General features: G+C 41.2%; 1 protein-coding gene across 1 annotated transcript; it reads right to left on the reverse strand.

Annotated features, from left to right (window-relative positions):
- Window positions 1–682: 682 nt before the first annotated feature.
- On the reverse strand, window positions 683–18,789 carry LOC103287707 (short-chain dehydrogenase/reductase family 16C member 6-like). The gene is made up of 6 exons (XM_008143416.3): window positions 18,469–18,789; window positions 15,727–15,858; window positions 10,604–10,703; window positions 9,996–10,140; window positions 2,591–2,716; window positions 683–812 (listed from the first exon to the last, which is right to left on the reverse strand). Exons 1-6 carry the CDS (start codon window positions 18,787–18,789, stop codon window positions 683–685), a joined length of 954 nt encoding a protein of 317 aa, XP_008141638.2.
- Window positions 18,790–21,196: the final 2,407 nt, after the last annotated feature.

Below are 21,196 nucleotides of genomic sequence, written 5' to 3' on the forward strand. Positions count from 1 at the left end.
CACTAGGGGGCAGTTCCTGCGTTGAGCGTCTGCCCCCTGGTGGTCAGTGCATGTCATAGCTACTGGTCATTCTGCTGTCGGGCCGAAACCAGCTCTCCAACATCCCCCGAGGGGTCCCGGATTGCGAGAGGGCGCAGGCCAGGTCGAGGGACCCCACCGGTGCACGATCAGGGCCAGGGAGGGATGCAGGAGGTTGGCCAGCTGGGGAGGAACCATGGGAGGGCTCCAAGGCATGGTCCGTCTGCCTCGCTCAGTCCCGATTGGCCGGACCCCAGCAGCAAGCTAACCTACCTGTTGGAGTGTCTGCCCTCTGATGGTCAGTGCATGTCATAGCGAGCAGTTGAGTGGCCTTAGCATATCATTAGCATATTTCACTTTGATTGGTTGAATGAACGACCAGACACTTAGCATATTAGGCTTTTATTATATAGTATTATATTTACTAAATTCATTGGGATGGTTGTGATGTCCTTCTTTACCAAACTAAAAAATGATAGAAAAAACTGTATACATAATTTGAATTACCAGAAAAATTGTCAGTGTGTAAACCACATCCTGGGCATAAAGTTGGCACTTTTAAAGGTCTTAGTAATCCTTGGCATGCTGGAATGATTTGAGCATTAGGAGGAGTTCCAGATAGTCTATCCTCGTAACACTTTCTTTTATTACCACATTTGAAGCTTCAGCTTTGGTGATCTTTCTCAGTTTCAGTCTGATCTTCATTGGCTTTCTCTCTCCCTCTGAAATTGGCCATGCAAGTAGCCACACCACTGCATTTAGCAAGGGCAAGCAGCATGTTTGGAGAGAATATTCTAGGGAAAAGCAGAGGAAAAAAATCATAATCCTGTTAGAGGTGTCAAAGAGACTGCTTTGCAATGATTACTTTTGAATTGCACAAAGTATGTGGTCCTGATTCATGCTGTGCACGTGTCACTAAACCAACAGGATGAACAAAGGATGCTGTGTCACCTATCTGAGCACCATCCGACATCCTGGGAGCGTGGAAAATCTCAATGCTCAGGCCACAGTTGATCCATATATTACACTCTTTGAAAGACTATGGAAAGACTTTGTGGAAAGACTATGTACATCCTTATTTATTAGACTGAAAAATGGTATCAGAAATGAGAATGAAAAGCAGGCAGATTAAAGCAGAATTTCTTGTGATAGGGTGCAGGCATCAGTTTTATTTATTTATTTAAAAATATATGTTTTTTTTTTTTTATTGATTTCAGAAAAGGGAGAGGGAGGGAGAGAGATAGAGACATCAATGAGAAGAGAGAATCATTGATTGGCTGCCTCCAGGCTCTCTCACTGGGGACTGAGCCAGTAACCTGGGCATGTGCCCTGACTGAGAATCAAACCATGACCTCCTGGTCCATAGGAAAATGCTCAACCACTGAGGCACACCAGTCGGGCGCAGGCATCAGTTTTAAATGTTCCCCAGGGGATGCCAATGTACGCCTGTGGTTGAGAACCATTGATTGCTTGGTTCTCAACCACAGGCGTACATTGAGCCCAACTGGCTAGGAGGGGGAAGCTCTGAAGTAAGGATGAATAGGAGGTGCCCCATTAGAACTTCCTGTGTGCATACATGTTCAGTGAGTACATGAATAAACCAAATATGTCACAAAACTGTGTTGAATAAGGTATACATAGTAATAAAAGGGCTAGATTTATTGATAACATAACTCTATACAAGTGAATCACTGGTTGTGTTTTCTACTCCGTTAGTAATTTGCAGCAGGGGAGGAGTATATCCTGATGGTCAGAGCCCAAGATCTGTAACTGATTTGAAATTTTGGTTTGTAACTTTGTTCCAGCAGGTAGCTGCTCACCTCTGCACAAACTACTTATTCTCCTCAAGACTCCGATTCCCTACGTGTGATAAAATGCATGCCAAGCTGCCACACAATCTGGCACATGTGGGCACCTGATGAATGTTAGATGTCATTCTCTTTTCTCTGCAGAGAAGACAGTGGACCTGGGCCAAATTCATCCACAAATAACTCTGGAACTCACAGCATTACCTTGCATGAAGTTGCAGGGTGCTCTTTCGCTAAAGGAAAGAATAAACTTGCCAGACATCCTTGATATTTTCCTGGCAATGCACTCAGGTTTTTTTGTCCTTTGTTTTGAAAATAGAATTCTACACTAGTTGAACCATAAGAATTAACCAATGATGATGATGATGATGATAACAACAACAATAATAACTTGGGTGCTATTTGTTTCTCTTGAAGTAAATAATTTGTACTTGGTGAGGCCTGATAGTTGCCAACTTTTCTCAGGGTCTGGAAAAACCAAGACACAGCTGGTGAAAGTCTAATAAATTGTCCTTGCACTACGAAAGTTCTTACTTTGACCATTTAAAAAATATAAAATTGATCACCAATGGACACAGACACCAGGGGGGGTAAGGGCATGAGCGGGGTAGAGTGTGGGGGGCAAAGGAGGGGCTAAGGACACATATGTAATACCTTAATCAATAAAGAAAATTAAAAAACTAAAAACATATGAAATTGCTTTCTGGCAAAAGAAATTTGTTTACAAATAAACCAAAATTATAGATAGGTCATTATCAACTTACTGTTTAAAGATCAATGCAAGATACACAAATTTGGGCATTAGTAAGTAAACTTGTTCTTCTAAAATAGCATTTACAATTTTTTTGGCTGCATACTCCTGTTCCAGTATAGGCAACAGTAATGGGCACCTGGGATAAAAAAATAAAAGTTATATAATCAAAGCGCTATTTCTTGTTGTAATCAAGAAATTTAACTTTATTTAAATGATTATTTAACTCCTAATCATTAAATTTCAGATATGGAGTTAAAACAATAGCTATAAATATTCAAACAAAATATAAATATTAGGAACTGCCTTGTCTTTTCTCTCATGACCAATACCAGGACCTAATACATTTAATTTCCTAGAATGAAATCACTGCCTTTATTGATTTCTGCTATATGATAGTCTCGATTTATAAAAGGAATTACTTTTAGATTATTATATTTTTGGTATTTTTCTTCCCTCTTCTTTGCTCCAAATATCAAGTAATTGTCTATTATTAAGAAGCAAAATTAGAAAAATATTATTGTATCAAAAATATCTTGAGTATGTCTCATATGTCTATATTTTAGGCAGAACATTTATATAACATTAAGCAAAATTAGATGTTGATGGAATCAATTGGAGTTGAAATGGGATGAGCATATGAATAAAGCTCCCAAAAGGCATTACTTTGACAATTTCCACTTTCATATTATGTTTCTCTATTTTCTGAACCACACTTCCTCAAGAAATTCTATTTATCTCAGCTGATTCTTGAAATCTGACCAATTTCTCGTAATTGAATGTTGGTAATTAGTCTTTATATTTTACTAGAGGCCCAGTGTATAAAATTCATGCACTTGGGCGGGGGGAGGTCCCTCAGCCCAGCCTGTGCCCTCTTGCAGTTTGGGAGCTCTAGGGGGATGTCCGGCTGATGGCTTAGGCCCTCTCCCCATAGGGATGAAAGAAATAATGATGTATATATTACATCTCTTCCAGCTTTATTGAGATACTAGAGGCCTGGTGCATGAAATTCGTGCATGGGGGTGTGTGTCCCTCAGCCCAGCCTGCACCCTCTCCAATCTGGGACATCCCTCTCACAATCCAGGACTGTTGGCTCCCAATTGCTCGCCTGCCTGCCTTCCTGATTGCCTCTAACTGCTTCTGCCTGCCAGCCTGATCACCCCCTAACCATTCCCTTGCCAGCCTGATTGATGCCTAACTGCTCCCCTGCCAGCCTGATTGCCCCTAACTGCCCTCCCCTGCAGGCCTGGTCCCCCCCAACTGCTCTCCCATGCTGGCCTGGTCTCCCCCCACCCCCAACTGCTCTTCCCTGCAGGCCTGCAACATCTAAGCAAAATTAGATGTTGATGGAATCAATTGGAGTTGAAATGAGATGAGCATATGAATAAAGCTCCCAAAAGGCATGAAAATTGGGGGCGATCAGTAATGTCCTTCCCTGCAGGCCCGATCACCCCCAACTTCCCTCCTCTGCCAGCCTGGTCACCCCTAACTGCCCTCCCCTGCTGGCCTGATCACCCACAACTGCCCTCCCTTGCAGGCCTGGTCCCTCCCAACTGCCCTTCCCTGCTGGCCATCTTGTGGCTGCCATATTGTGTCCACATGGGGGCAGCCATCTTGTGTGTTGGAGTGATGGTCAATTTGCATATTACTCTTTTAATAGATAGGATAATTGGCATATAACATTGTGTACATTTAAGATTTACAAACGTGTTGATTTGATGCACTTATATATTGCAAAATGATCACCACCATAGCTTTTTCTGACACTTAATTATTGTTTCTTTTTCTGTGGTGAGAACATTTAAGATCTACTCTCTTAGCAACATTCAAGTATATAAAAAGAGTATTGTTAGCTATAATCACCATGCTGTACATTAGATCCCCGGAACTTTTAGGATTTCTAAGCCTTCTTTTCCCGAGAATTTGCTTTTAACTTTTATGTACGTAAAAACTCCTAGTTTACAAAAGCCATCCTTTAACATCACTGCCTTCCTTGGTCACCATGCCACCTCCTCTTGACTGGTCACAGTCATTCTGTAGACTTGACAAACCTTACTGTTCAGGAGAGGCTGATGTTAAGTTATCAGAAAATGTTTCTTTCAAATGTAACTGCACAGAAACTTCATTTCTTCAATATGACTTTTCCTCTTGTCCATCCTTTTAATTCAAACTGGCCTCATCCAACACCCTGACTCACCCTCCTCCCTCTCCCTTGCACATCCACTCCCTTAATCATCCAATCCTCAGGACAATGAGGTTCAGGTCGGCATCAAGTAATTTTAGGAACAAAGCCTCTGGTCTGTTGACTACAGAGACAGTTTCAGTCAAACTAGAGAACATCTGGGCCTTCGTTGTGGTGCAGCTCCAGACCCAGAAAAGTGGAACGACCCACTGACCACACCCTTGCAAAGCCAGCAGAGTGACACCATGGCTGATGTCAGGACCAGATGCAATCATCACCTATTCCCTACCTCAGCATCGACCAGTTAATAGAGATCACAACCCTAGCTCCAACATGATTAATGATTTTCTCCTATGTAGCCCATTCCCCTTGAAGCCATCAGGGAAGCCAGGTCTTTGAGTATAAACTCACCTGTGACTCCAGATTTGGTGCCATTTTCTTAAAAATAAACCTTTACTTTCTTAGTTGCAAATTTCTATTCGTGTTTGGGCTTTGATTCTCGCAGGTGAACTCACCCATTTAGTTCCATAACACAATGCAAAGACCTCATTTTGCTTCCCCACATGCTATCTCAAAGGGTAAGAGATCCTTCTTTTTTATAGCTGCATTGTATTCCATGGTGTAAATGTATCACAGCTTTTTTTATCCACTCATATACTGATGGGTACTTGGGCTGTTTCCAGATCTTAGCTTTTGTAAATTGTGCTGCTATGAACATAGGGGTGCATATATCCTTTCTGATTGGTGTTTCTGATTTCTTGGGATATGTTCCTAGAAGTGGGATTACTGGCAGTTCTATTTTTAATTTTTTTGAGGAAACACCATACTGTTATCCATAGTGGCTTCACCAGTCTTCATTCCCACCAGCAGTGCACTAGGGTCCCCTTTTCTCCACATACTCACTAACACTTGTCATTTGAGCAGTTGTCATTTGTTGATTTGTTTGTGGTAGCCACTCTGACAGGTGTGTGGTGATACCTCATTATTGTTTTAATTTGCATCTTTCTGATGATTAGTGGCTGAGCATTATTTTTATATGTCTACTAGAGGCCCGGTGCACAAAATTCATGCATGGAGGGAGTCCCCTCAACCCAGCCTGCACCCTCTCCAATCTGGGACCCCCCAAGGGATGTCCAACTGCCGGTTTAGGTCCGATCCCCGGGATCGGACCTAAATCGGCAGTCAGACATCACTCTCACAATCCGGGACCGCTGGCTCCTAACTGCTCACCTGCCTGCCTGCCTGATGGCCCCTAATTGCTCCCCCGTCAGCCTGATCACCCCTAACCGCCTCTGCCTGCTGGCCTGGTCGCCCCCAACTGCCCCCCTGCCGGCCTGGTCGCCCCCATGCAGCCTACTGTTTGGTTGTTACTGTTACTGTGATGGCATCCCAGACAATTTGCATATTCCTCTATTATTAGTATAGATTGGATATCTGTATGTTCACTTTGGAGAAATGTCTATTTAACTCATTTGCCCATTTTTAATTGGATTTTTTGTCTTCCTTTTGCTAAATTGTATGAGTTCCTTATATATTTTGAATATTAACCCATTATCAGATGCATCATTGGCAAATATGCTCTCCCATATAGTGGGATCTCTTTTCATTTCATTGATGGTTTCTTTTGCTGTTCCAAAGCTTTTATATTTTGAAATAAGCCAGTCAGAGAATGATAAGTATCACATAATCTCACTCATATGTGGAATCTAATGAACAAAATAAACTGATGAATAAAATAGATCCAGCACTGAAGCATGGAACAGACTGAAGAACCTCAGAAGGAAGAGAAGGTGAAGGAGAGAGAGAGATTAACCAAAGAACTTATAATCATTTATGCATAACCCATGGACACAAACAATAGTGTGGTAAAGGCCTAGGGTTGGGGTGGGTAAGGGGTAGAGGGGGTCAATGGGGAAAAAAAGAGGACATCTATAATATTTTCAACAACAAAGATAAAAAAAAAAAGGAGCCAAAGCTGACATCCCAGCAGAACTGCCTTGCATGTCTTATGCTTCACACCTTTGGAATATCAAAACAGGGCAAAATTACCTTTGGATTAAGCCTAAAGCAACCTTATGTCCCAAGGAACTGTTTGCAAAGAAAACAAGAAAGCAGATATTATGACTACTGTATTGATAGCTACTGGACTGAAAATTAAAAACATTCTTTAGAGTAAACATCACTATGTTATGTTACCTACACCAATAGATACGCCTTCCTTCTATTGATGTAATGTTCCCCTTCTCTTTCTCATACTTATCCCTTGTTTTGTCTCCTAATCAGAACACTATTTGACCTTCTGCCTGAATTAGTGCTTAAGGAGTAGCTATTCTTTGATCTCAAGTGAATGTTTGTTGCCTCTCACTTCCAAAGGCCCTTTTATTTTTAGGTGAAGTGGTTCCTCTGGGAAGAAAAACCTACATGTAGTGTGCAACTTCAGCTGACTTTACTCTCCAGTTTGCTCACTGGGAGCCAAGCCCCTTGTGATTTTAATGCCCCTAGTACAGTGATGGGCAACCTTTTGAGCTTGGTGTGTCAAACTTCGCCAAAAAACTGAGCATAACTCGGGTAGTGTGTCACTTTGAGGAAAAAACTAACTCCAAGACTCTAGTCGCAAATGTTTCATCCTCAGGAGCAGCAAATGTTTCATCCTCGGCATGCGGTCGCGTGTCATCAGAAATGGCTACGCGTGTCAGTGCTGACACATGTGTCATAGGTTCGCCATCACTGCCCTAGTATTTTTGGCAGCTAGAATTAATTAATTAAATTCTTAATTAGGCCTTTGTTCGCATGTTAACAGATCTTCCAGCTAAACTCCTTCTGTTTTCACGAATGTAGTCATAAGTTGCTAATGTGGTATCCCTTTGTCAAACAGGAGGATAACTTTAGGGTCTCCAGGAGAATTTATAACTTTGTTTTGCAGATAGAAAGGATGTCTTCAAGGTAGCCATGACAACTGCCAATACCAGGAGTCTGATGCAGAAAGTTTTATCTGTGACTAAAGAAACTTCTTTTTCAGATCCCTGCAGCTCCACCTCCCTTATTCCCTAGCCACATAAAAACTCTATACTTTTTCTTTTTGAGAGGGATGGATTTAAGGTGAGGATGAGCAACAACAAAAAAGAGTATTAAAATTGTTCAGATTTTTGCCCAGCTGGTATCGGTCAGTAGTTGACCATCGACCTATGAACCAGGAGGTCACGTTTTGATTCCAGGTCAGGGCATGTCCGGGTTGTGGGCTCCATCCCAGGCATGCAGGAGACAGCCGATCAATGATTCTCTCTCATCATTGATATTTCTATCTCTCTCTCCCTCTTCCTTCCTCTCTGAAATCCATAATAAAAAATACTAAAAAAATAGACATTTTATATAATATATTATAGCAATTCTGGATAATTTTCTTCCATTGGGGCTATTGTTAAGATTGTTTGCTTGTTTATTTAGTGACTTGGCTAGACTAGTTAAATGAAGTCTATTTCTTCTGCAGTGTGTAGCTTCTGATGTCATTCCTTGGAGAATCCCATCGTGGGCATGCATACAGTTTTCCTGACTGTCAGGCAGTCTTTGTCCCTTTCTCTTAAAATTCTAGCTGGTCTGTCTCTATTCATATCACATCAAGCTCTTAACCTGTACAAATTTGCTAGGGGTTGCACTATTTGCTGAAAAATGCTCTGATCTGTGGCCTTAGCCAGTTGAAGTTAGTCCCAAGGCAGAGCCAGAGAGATACCAGTCTTTGAAGCTGATTTTGATCCTTGCCTGGTAGTACCTCTGTGTTATGAAGCAGGAGATGGGTGTGATGAGAAACTCACTGTTCACTGGTGGCCCCACATGAATTGACCCTATTGAGCAGGACCTGAGAGTTGGCAGGAAGTAGTGTAACCACTTGGCTGCTGCCATTACCCCTGTATGGATCTTCCACAACCCAGAGCCGCAGAAGTTGGGTTCTGGCAATATTTACTAACTGGTGAATCTACCTCAAAATAAGTCTTCTAACTTAAGAAAACGGGAGAGAGGGAACTTACCACTTGACTGCTGAAATTACCAGTGTGACTACCTAAGAACAAAGAGCTCTCCTGGAAAGAGAAACCGCTGTCTTCATCAACAGCCTGTCCCCGATCATTCCTACCTAGTGGGAGTTTAGGGAAAAGGAACACATACTGTCTTGCTGAGTCTATATAGTCAATATAGGCCTTCTACAGAAAATGGGACCTTCTGATGTTCACTTGCTTCCAAATTACCCAGAGTAGCTTTTCTACCCCAGGGAGCTGGGGGAATTGGAGACTATAACTTGGTTGCCAAGTCCACTGAAATAATTATTCTGCAAGGCAGAGCTGTGGGTGGATAGGAATAGTTCCTGGCCCAAATGTTAATGGCCTCCCAATAGATTTTCTTGAATAAATACTTTTCAATTTGTTGCATGTCCGTTGATCAATCTCCAAAGATTTTGAATGACTTAGCTTGTTTTGACCAGCTAAATAGATATGTCTTTATGAAGATTTTCCCCTGTCTATATTCTGTTAACTCTTCACCACCTGTTTTGGCACGTTTATTTAATTTTATAGTTTTACTAGACTCTAAATAGCCTCACTGCTTTCTAGCCAGCCTTTTTACTGGCTATTTCTCTTCCCTACAATTATAGGTGATTCAGGTCATTTGGATCATGTTCATTTCCTTTTTAACAATTGTAATAGCTATACTTGCCCTGGGTCATGTGTATACATTTCAATATATCCTATTGATTGGCTTCTTTGTGTAAAAGACTTCATGTTTAAATTGCATCCTTGTTTGGACTGTTCTATGAAATGGAATCTTTATATCATAATATACCCTCCCCAATACTTTCCCACTTTTACTAATTAGTCTTACAAAATAGTTTATCTTTTGGATTGTTTTTACTTCAGTATACTTGTTAGAAAAGAACTTATCTTCTCAATACTTTAATGTTAATATTTTAATAACTTCCATTACCACATTCACTGTTAAATTATATTATTCTGATTAGCAATTTAGTTTTAAATTTTCACTATGCCATAAATTTTATAACCATATTACTATCTTTAAATTAAATAAATTCACTAACTTAATACATAATGAATATTTTTCTTTTACTAAATTAGGCATTCAAATTATTTCTTGTGTTTTACTGGCCAAACTTCAAAACTTCAAAATGGAAAGATAATTTACATATATTAGAAGATTATTATAAGAGCAAAGAGTACGGTAAGAGTTCACTTACTTGGTTGTAGCACCATCAAACATCCCAGTTTTGATGAAATATGGGCAAACAATGGTGGTTTTAAGTTTACTTCCCTTTATTAGTTTTAATTCAAAGAAGAGAGACTCTGCAAAGCCAAAAGCTGCAAATTTGCTTGAACAATAATCTAAAATAAAGTGAAGAGCTATTAGTAATAAAATTTGCCAAGTTAATTTTTATAATCATTTTTAAAAATTAAAACTCTTATCTTTTCTATGGTTTATCCTTGGGGATAAAACATCACTTTGTTGTTGTTTTGTGTTTGTGTGTGTGTGTGTGTGTGACTACTCCTGTATCTCCACACTATATACCTTAAAACAAGATTGAAATTATTTCAGTTTTTCTTAACCCAAGAAGACTAATGAACCAAGAGGAACATTCTTCTCTCTCTCTCTCTTTTTTTTTCCTTTTAAAGAGAGTATATCTCCCCTTATCACTGCCATTTTAAATAGGAAAATGAAAAGTAATGCTGTTGTTAAAAATAGAGCCAAATGTACCAGAGATTTCCCCTGGGTGCAGGAAGAGTTTTTATACTTTGAGAGAGTCCTAACTTCTGGTGCTGTGGACTGAGTAATAAGTAAAGTACTCACCTGATAGTCCATTAATACCAATTACTCCTGCTGCACTTGAAATACAGACCAAGTGACCATGGTTAGCTTTAATCATGGCAGGAAGGAAGGCCTTACAAGTCTGGAAGATATAAATACATGGTGTCAATATTTCATTCATTTATTATTTTATTTGCTCAATAAGTACTTGATAAATTTACAGATTCACTTAATAAATGTTTATTTCACACTTACGATGTGTTAAATCTGTGGCAATGCAAAATAGTCACTGGTACCATGTAGTCACTGTTCTTAAGGATCTTAACGTTTATTATGTGTTAAACTATAAGAAATACTCTTTGATTTGTTTTTCCTTTTAAGTTAACTATACCAATTGAATTAAATCAACATTTTGCATTTAGAGTTTGCTAAAAAAACACACAAAACTACCTTAAAACCTATTTTTTCCAATATGCTGAGCTCTCCCATGTAGTTTTTAGCAATTTGAATTAAAATTTAATCACATTCACCTTCCTGGCTTTATGATAAACAAGATTCCTCCTCATGCCAGTGAATTGACAGCATGAGAAAAACTGCTCGAAGAAAGGTGAATTTCAATGCAAGGAAAACAACAGTCTGGTAAATAACGTGCTTTGCAATGGTCTACCATGACTTAGATATATTTTGGTAAAATTCATTTAGTCATCTTCAGCTAAGATATTAATTCAGGCCTAGCCAGTTTGTCTCAGTGGATAGAGCATCGGCCTGCAGACTGAAGGGTCCCTGGTTTGATTCTGGTCAAGGGCACATGTCCGGATTGCGGGCTTGATCCCCAGTGTGGATCATGCAGGAGGCAGCTGATGAATTATTCTCTCTCATCATTGATGTTTCTATCTCTCTATCCCTTCCCCTTCTTCTCTGAAATCAATAAAAATATATTTAAAAAATATATTAATTCAGTGTCCTAAGATCCCAGGCCACGAAAAAGTTCTAGTTTTCTTACTCCTGTGCTTCTTAGGTTCTCTCAAGGAACTTCTCCATTCTCTTCTCCTCTGATACTAAGACTTTTTAATCAAACCTCTGTTTGGAAATAATAATCCAAAACTTGGAAATAAGGCAAAGGGATGATTGCATGACTTTCAACATACCAGAACATTTTCTAGTAATCTTCCCTTAAGTTTATCTAATTCTCTTGGCAACATAACTTGGACTAATGATTGGGACCCAGATGTTTCTAAATCTTGTAAAATCAGAGGATAACATGTAGAAACCTAATAGGTGTAATTTTTTTTAATACAAAAGATAATCCCAGAGGTAAGAGTTTAGCGATCTCATTTCAGCATTCTTTTTCATTGACTATACAAATCCAAGTTCCTCATATCATCAATTTATCAGCAGTGTTATTCTGCTGATTCTCCCATAACTGAATTAAGTAAAACCTTGACAATGCTCACCATCTATATCTATGATATTTATGATTTTAATGATGTCAGGATTTGGCATGAAGAGTTTTGCAGTCTTCTGAGATGTACAAGGACCCAGTAGAGCGGGTATCAGTTACTGGTTCAAAGAATGTCATCTTTGCTTTCAAGGTCTTTAGGTCTGACTAAACTTGTTTCAGAATTATTAAATTGATGGGTAAGTGTCTGCTTAGATACAGACAATTGGCCTTTTTTTTTTTTGACATTTCATGTTCAAGTGTGGTAGCATTTTATATGTCTGTCTCTTGGGACAACCTCTTTGTTTTTCAAAAATGAAAAATTAAAAATATTGTTGCATCAGTCATTACTGCAGGCTAGCTAGAAATGGCAAGAGCTGGTTCTTGTCTTTCAGCACAAGTGTCGTTTTCCTTGCATTGAAATTCACCTTTCTTCGAGCAGTTTTTCCCATGCTGTCTATCCACTGGTGAGGAGGAATCTTGTTTATTGTAAACAAGAATGATTATCTGGGACTTAGGGACTGGAGGTCCAGCTGCAGCATCATTATGAGTGTCTGAAAGTTTGTGAACTTGCACTAAGGTGAAGCTGAACAATGGAGTTGAAAGTGTGTGTCAGTGTTACTTTTAATAAGGAATTTCATGGGTTGAGGCAACGAAACTCCCTGGAGAGAGAGTAGTGGCCTGTAGCAGCCTGTCATGTGGCTGAACACGGGTGAAATTTAAAAGGATCAGCGTAAACAGTTATCCACTCACAGGGATCTAATCACTTGCAAGACTTTGGCTTTGTTTGTTTTTATCCACAAGGTGTGTTCCCCATCCTCAGTGTATCTGTATGTTTATTTGCTTTTGAGCTAAGGCTGGTACCAGGTTTCTCTGTCCAATTGAGAAAAGTCTTCCTTCACAGAGAAAAAGTGACCAGGGATTTCAAGGGTCTGTTTGTGTTTGTTGTCCTATGTATCAGTGAGGACGTTTTAGGACATTCTAGAAGACAAATTTATCATAGAAACCCATTATTTGTTCTCACTATATAGATATCCACCATTAAAAGGAAGCAAAAGGAATGCATAAGTGTTTAGTGAGCATTTAATAAAACTTGTAAAATGCATTTTTAACCAGGGAACTAAATAGAGAATTACATATCAATCCAGGTTCACACATTATTCATAATTAAGGTAGATGTGTGAACTAATGAGACTTGTTAGATAAACAACTATATCTGTTTTCCCTGATTTTATCACATGTGGAATGTAATGCAAAAAAGCGTCAGATTTGCTTTATTTTTGTTAACCCTCACCTGAGAATATTTTTTCCATTGTGTGTGTTTGATTTTAGAGAGGGTGGAAAGAAGGGAGGGGGGGGGGAGAGAGAGAGAAAAAGAAAGAGAGAGAGAGAGAGAGAGAGAGAGAGAGAGAGAGAGAAACATTGATATGAGAGAGACACATCGATTGCTTGCCTCCTGCATGTACCCCAACCAGGACAGGGATTGAACCTGCAACTCAAGTATGTGCCCTTGACTGGGAATTAAACCTGAGACCATCTGGTGGGCAGGCTGACGTTCTAACCACTGAGCTACATGGGCCAAGGCACTTTATTTATTTATTTAAAATATATTTTATTGATTTTTTTTTACAGAGAGGAAGAGAGAGGGTTAGAGAGTTAGAAACATCAACGAGAGAGAAACATTGATCAGCTGCCTCCTGCACACCTCCCACCGGGGATGTGCCCGCAACCAAGGTACATGCCCTTGACCGGAATCGAACCCAGGACCCTTCAGTCTGCAGGCCGACGCTCTATCCACTGAGCCCAACTGGCCAGGGCCAAGGCACTTTATTTTATTTTGTTGCATTTGATGTAAGAATTGGCTTCTCTCAGAGAGAACAGCTTGACAAAGACCCTCAGATATGTAAGAGCTTGATATGCTTGGGGTCTTTTCAGGATCCTTGGAGTGTAGAAAGTAAGCAGAAAGTGGAGAAAATGAGAAGTGGGCGATAGAGGTGGGAGGATATTGCCACATCATGTAGGGGCCTTCAGGCCATGATAGGTAACTGTAAGTTATTCCAAGTGTATTTGGAATGCTCTGAACATTTTTGAGCAGCAGAATGAGATGACTTGATTAAAGATCTCTTTGTTCCTGTCTGAAGACAGGTTAGAAAGCTCCAGTGATGAGGATGGAGGCCATGCTGAGCTGCTGGCTAGAGATAATAAAGTCTCAGACCAGGACTAGTAGCAGAGAAGGAGAGAAATGAGTGCACTTGATCATGTTTTGAAGGGAGAGCCAAGAATGTTGGTGTTAAGGCAGCGGCGGAATCAAGGGTGGCTTCTATATTAGATAAGGGTGCCCCCTAGCTCCATTTGCCAAGATGATATTTCCTATTCCCAAAGACACTTCAGGTGGGGTGGGAGAGGGAAAGAGATCTGTGATTTCACAAATATTTCTGCGATACCTATTGTAAGTTAAGCACTGTGCTACGTGCTCACTAAATATTGGTTGAAAAAGGTTTGGTGGGGTCCAGTGAGGCTTTCCATGACCAAGAAAGCAGATCAAGGGAATAGTTTTTAGGACCTTAGATAGTGAGTATAGAAGCATTGAGTGGAAAGAAAGGGTAGCCTGGGACACCCAAAACAAACCCATTCCAAGGCCCTATCCTCAGAGCCAGAGAGGACTGAGCCCTGCTCTCCCTCCCTTCCCCAGGACTCCTCAGGCCCAGTGCTGGCCACCTGTGCTTCCTACATCCTCCACCCCAGCTGGTATCTGTTCATGTCATCACAGCTTCAAGTATAAGCCCTCTCGGTGGAAACTCCCTTGGTAACGCAAGTCTCTTTCAGCCCCCTATTCGTTTCCCAGCGTTGCGTTGTCCAAGATGGTAGCCTCTAGGCATATGTGGCTATTTAAATATGCAATTAAATAAATTAAGTGACATAAAATTAAGAGTTTAGTTCCTCAGTCCCACCCAACCATATTTCAAGGGCTCAATAGCTGTGGGTGACTGGTGGCTACCATTTCGGGGAGCGCAGTAAAAAGACTTTTCCATTATCTCCGATAGTTCTACTGGACAGTGCTGGTCTAGACAAGCTAGGCTTCAAGAAAGACACCCCTGAGTTATCAATTTACTAATGATCCTTCTGTCAAGACTCTTTCCCGTCTCTCTTGCTTCTTCCTTCTGTAAGTTTGGGCCATCACTTAGCAGTTGCAGGACCTTGGGAAAGTCATTTAAACCCTTTGAGCCTCAGTTTTCTTATCTGAAAAATGAGAATGAAAACGGAGTCATGGCTACCACGTGCAGCAAAAGAACTTAGAGCAGCGCCTGGGATACGGTAAGAGCTCATTTCCTTTGTTATGACACCCAGTCACACACACACATAAACCACTCTAAAAATAGCCACCTTCTTTCTGCACAAAGCTCCCCTTTTGCTCGTGCACAAATTAAATCTTTTTTATATAATGGCTTTCACATTCTGTTTGTATTTTGGTGGGAAGATTTCGGAACAGCCTAATAAATCTTGGGACCAAACTAGAGAGGACAGAGGGACGGGCCCTAGCCTGAGAGTTTGGAAAAGCTAAGCTGAGTATGTGGCAAGGTGAAACCTGGATGGGAGGGCCGTAGTCTATGAATGGGAAATTTACAAATGGTACACTTACCGATAAATGGCTGAACAGTTGTTTACAGAAACACATGGCATTTTCATACTTATCAACAAAATAAAGTGAAAAAGAATGAAGACTTACCCAGAAATGCGATAAGGCATTTACAAGAAATGATCTTTCCACCATGTGATCCGGAGTGTTGAGAAACGGTTTCCCCGTCACAACCCCAGCATTGTTGATGAGGATGGTCACGTCACCGACTTCTTCTTTAACCTGGATGGGAGTGAGGCCAGCGTTCATTCATTTAGGGCGTTACGTTCTCATATTTTTTTCTCCAGGTAATTTTTTTCTCATTTTATTCAGGTAATTTCTTTAAAACTAAGTATTTGATCGTGCACATGGAACATTAACAATTTTAAAGTAACTTCACGATCAGTTATAGTAACAAAACCACTGTGATTTATCAATTTTGCTTAAAGAGTCTTGATTTTTTTGTGTGTATGTGTGTGTGTAGAGATGACCTTACCTCACCTTTTCTCTGCCTCCTATTTCTGTTATGCTACTAACTCTTCCCTCCCGGCTGCTAATGCTGAGTATGGTATGAGTGGTGTCTGATTCTGTCTTCCTGCACGTCTTCATTCGTCTTCCTTCGGGGGGCAGTTCGGTTCCCCCTCAGCATGGTGTGTCTGATAGTTACTGCTGTACGTGTCTTCTTCCTCACTCTGCTGGGAGGCGGGTGGCAGGCACATATCCCATCCCCCTAGAGTCTGGCCAGTGTTTGGCCCGCTGCCCAGAGACCTCAGTGAGCTGTGCACTTCTGTCCAAGAGGCCACCCCAGATCTAACTGCTGTCTGTGGCTGATGTTTCCCTGAGGCCCACAGCTGTGCTCTAGCATTTTCCTTCAAACCCCAACTCCCCCCCCCACTCCCCCCTCTCGTTCTGCATTGCTCACCTCGCCTGCTTGCATAATCCATACTTTACCACCCTTCCCACAATCCACACTATACCACCCTTCCTACTTACTCAGAGGCCAGCGTGCTCCAGAAATACAGCAGGGGCTGTTTCTCTCTCTTTCACAGTTTTGTCTCAAATTATGCCTTTGTAGGTGGCATCGATAATGCTGGCCGAGGGGCAAAGCATGATGCATGTTTAAAGAACCATTTGAAGACTCTCTTTTTGCCCCTAACTGGATCTTTCGTGCCGACACAGCCACTTGTTTCTCTGTTTTTGAACAAGAAGCACTGCCTGCCTTGGCTTGGTTTTCTAATTCCTGGTCCATGCACTGCTTCGTGTTGAGCCTTCCAGATAGTATCATTGGGAGTGGGGAAGACAAGGGGCCACATGCCGACCTGACTAGTTCAGGGAAGGTCTGCATGGCGGCCTTGCAAACTTCAGAGACCTAAAGTAACCACAACGGATGGGCTGAAATGAAAACTTTTTAACTAAAAGCAGTTTATAGTGGGTAGTCATGTATCTTCCCTGACACAGATCAACTTTGATCCTTACTGAGCCTATTGTCTTTTTGCATCTAAGATAACATCCCCGTGGAAGGTCAGGGTAACTTGTAACTTCCCTTTCTCCAGACCTCTCAAGGCACAACCAGTGTGCCAGGGAGAAGACCCCCAATTCCCTCATTGTTATTGTTACCTTGTTAATGGTTGACTGTTAACTACCCTGTACCCACCTGTGTAAAAGAAGTATGTGTCTATCATTTTACTTTTTTTGAAAAAAAAAAGTTTTTATTGATTTCAGAAAGGAAGGGAGAGGGAGAGAGAGATAGAAACATCAATGATGAGAAAGAACTATTGATCAGCTACCTCCTGCATGCTCCCTACTGGGTACTGGGGATCCAGCGCAACCCAGGCATGTGCCCTTGACTGGAATCAAATCCGGGACCCTTCAGTCCGAAGGCCGAGGCTCTATCCACTGAGCCAAACCAGATGGGGCTCATTTTACTTTTTATCCAATCCCAGAGGTTTCCCCGATTTGCTTTCTCCCACCTCCCTAATCTATCACCAGTGGATTTTGTGTAACCCACTTATGTTTCCTCCTTTGATTGTAATGTATAAAACAAGGTAAAAAAACAAACACCAACTGCCGTTCTCCAGAGCTTTATCCCAATATGTTGAGATTCTGCTTCCTGGCAATTGTCCACAGTTTGACTCAAATAAACTCACAAAAATTCTTTACAGGTTTGAATGTTTTCTTACGTTAACAGGAGATAGTAGGTAAATGTTGCTCTGGATGTAGTTAAGTCGAACAAGTTTTGAAAGACTCCAAAATATTAAGTCCTTTTACTTAATATTTTAGTTAATATTGCCTAGCTGATGTTGGCCTGAGGGATTAGACTTCTGTACGTTGGGAAGAAGTAGCAAGACGGAGGAAGACATGCAGGAGAGCCTAACTTTTAGAGAAGAACATTCCATTGACTTGATGAGAGGATCAATGTGAGCAAGTGCTCTGTTTTAGACCAATTATGGGGGAGGAACATGGGCCTGAGAAGATGGAATCTTTGATGTAAGATATTCTTGGATATTTAAGAAAAACCTAATGGTTACTGTCATCCTGTTCAAGACCAAGAGAGGGCAAGTAACTTGGTAAAAATTGCATAACCAATGAGCAGCAGAACCAGGACTAGTCGTAGTTTCTGCTGAAAAGCAATTGGCCAACACCTCAGAAGGCTCATCAAATTCCCACTTGCATGGATTTATTCTATGTTCCTTTGTGGAGGCTACAAAGTCAGACTCCTGACATGCAAGAGGCATGTAGAGATGTTGGGGGAAGTCCATGACAACTTTTTCTCCTCCTCTCTTTGTAAAAGCACATGTTAGAAGCAACATTTTTCTAGGCCATAGAAGGTAAGAAGGACACCAATTATCTTACCTGATCAGCAACTCTGTAGACCTCTTGCCTGTTGCTACAGTCACACTTATAGGCAAATACTTTCTCACCACCCTTTTCTTTGGCCAGTCTACATGTTTCCATGTTGCCTTCTTCATTTATGTCCCATAGAACTAAAATGGCTCCAAGGCTGGCAAATTTTATGGCCATTAGCCTCCCAATTCCACTTCCAGCTCCTGTTATAAGTACAATCTCTCCAGCAACATCCTTTTTTGACTTGGGAATTATCTTGTAAACTAAAGATTCTAGAAAATAATATAAAATTTTCCCCAAAACTATGAAGGTGTTCAAAATTACATCCATGTCGATTCACTGAAGAAAGAAATGTCCTAGTAAGAAAAAAGGTAACTGATCAATTTGTCACATTATCATAACAATTGCTATATACATGAAGTATTTAATACAAGGGGATTTGCCCTTAAGACATTAATTATCCAAAATATGTATTTTAGCAACAATGGCTAAAATCATTGAATTTTTAAAGTATATAAATAATGAGTATAAAATATTTTATGTTTACAAGAATCTTTCCAATTTAAAGGGCACCTTCTTTTTTTTTAATTTATTTTTATTGATTTCAGAGAGGAAGGAAGAGGGAGAGAGAGAGATAGAAACAACAATGATGAAAGAGAATCATTGATCAGCTGCCTCCTGCACACCCCTTACTGGGAATTGAGCCTGAAACCTGGGCATGAGCCCTGAGCAAGAATTGAACTGTTCAGGGGTCAACACTCAACTACTGAGCAACACTGGCCAAGCCTTTTCTTAAATGTAAAAACCATTCTTATCTGACAGGTCTCCCTGATTGTAACCCAGGCCTTTACCATTAGAATAGGCTTTTCTTGGAGCTAATGTGTACTTTTCCCAGACCCACCTTTAACAAAAAATAATACAGCATTTTTTTATTTCTGGTGACACATCCTTGATTTTTGGTAATCACAGTCTGTTACACTTGAACTTTCTTACATAATCATTTTATTTAGAAATTAGATACAAATATCTACAGAACCCACATTAAAACAGATTATAACTGCTTGAGGAAATAATAGTAATACACTAATACATATGGAATCTTGCTACAAATCAGGCAAGTTCTAAGTGCTTTGTGTGCATTTAATTCTTGCAAGGGTTGCACTGTTTTATAGTTATGAACAGAGTTACTAAGAGGCTAAGCAAACTAGCCCATGGTCACAAGGTTCATAACAGTGAGGATGGAATTTGAACCCACCCAGTGATTTCACTCTCCAAGCTCTCAAATGCTATGAGATGCAGCAGAAAGAAAGAAAAAGGCAAATGCTGAGCCTGGTAAAAAGAATGATTTTTGCATCACATTTATTTCATACTAGCGTTCCCGTTGCAGGAAAAATCCTGCAATAGGGTTTCCTGCTGCACTCTATCCCGCCCGCTCGCCTTCCTTCTCCCCTGGCCCCGCCTCCACTCCTCCCTTCTCCCCCGCCTCATCTTCTCCGCCAGCCCGCTCTCCTTCCTTCTCCCCCGGCCCCGCCTCCGCTCCTCCCTTCTCCTCCCCCTGGCTTGCTTGCTTCTCTGCAGCTTTGCTCCCTTCTGCAGCTCTTGGCTTCTTTCTACGCTGTCTTGATATGCAAATTAGCCGCCATATTTGTTGAGGTAATTTGCATATTCATCCTGATTGGTTGGTGGGCGTGATGTGGCTGGTGGGCGTGGCTTGGGCGTAGCGAAGGTGCGGTCAATTTGCATATTTGTCTATTATTAGGTAGGATTAGAGGCCTGGTACATGAAAATTCATGCACTGGAGGGGAGGGTCCCTCAGCCCAGCCTGCCCCCTCTCACAGTCCGGGAGCCCTCAGGGCAGGAGGTGACTCGGCGATCAGGGGAAGGCGACACCCCCATCACACCTCTACTGCTGCCACTGCCGGCAGCGCAAGCCTCAGCTGGCCCTGGTTACCTGAGCCTTGGGCAGCCCTGGGTGGCTGGGCAGCTGACATCTGAGGCTTGCCTGTGCCTTGGGCCAGCTCTGGGCAGCTGCGGGGCTGAGGGGACTGGGGACTCTGAAGGCAAGCGCCCCAGCAGGGCTGAGGGGATTGGGCTCTGCCATCTTGTGGCTGTGGTCACTGCCATCTTTGAGGGCATGGCAGTCAATTAGCACATCCCCTCCTTATTGGCTGTGGGTGCCGCCATCTTTTCGACGGTGCGAGGCTCAATTAGCATATTCCCTCTTTATTAGATAGGATTAGTCAGGAGTTAATTTTGAAATGCCTTGAAGACCCAAATGAGGATGCCAAAGAACCCAGGCTACCTTCATCTTGCTGTGAGCCCTGACCTGCCAGAAATTCCAACCGAGATAAGATAGAAAAAGAGTATTATTGCCAGAACACCATTATAGATATTTAACTGGATTTCAGGAGGGAAGAAAAATCCCAGGGAAGCTTGCCTTCAGGACAGAGCAAGGAAAGGGGGAATTTCAGCTCTCTTTCATTAATTTATTTGGATTTATTAAGAACATTAACCATATCCCTAATGGTATTTTCCTTGGAAGCTTTTAGGAGCTTTCACTTCCCTTAAGGGTTTCACTGAGTTAATGTGCATTTATAATCAGGAAAGACATCAAGCTAGAGAAATTCACTCTTCTCCAAGCTTACATACACTTTCTGGCTCAAGCACCATCCTGGCAACATGTAGTGTATTGCGATTATGAAAACAAATAATGTCTTATCTATTAAAAATAAATACA

The sequence above is a fragment of the Eptesicus fuscus genome, chromosome 19, assembly GCF_027574615.1.
Source record: "Eptesicus fuscus isolate TK198812 chromosome 19, DD_ASM_mEF_20220401, whole genome shotgun sequence".
Lineage (NCBI taxonomy): Eukaryota > Metazoa > Chordata > Mammalia > Chiroptera > Vespertilionidae > Eptesicus > Eptesicus fuscus.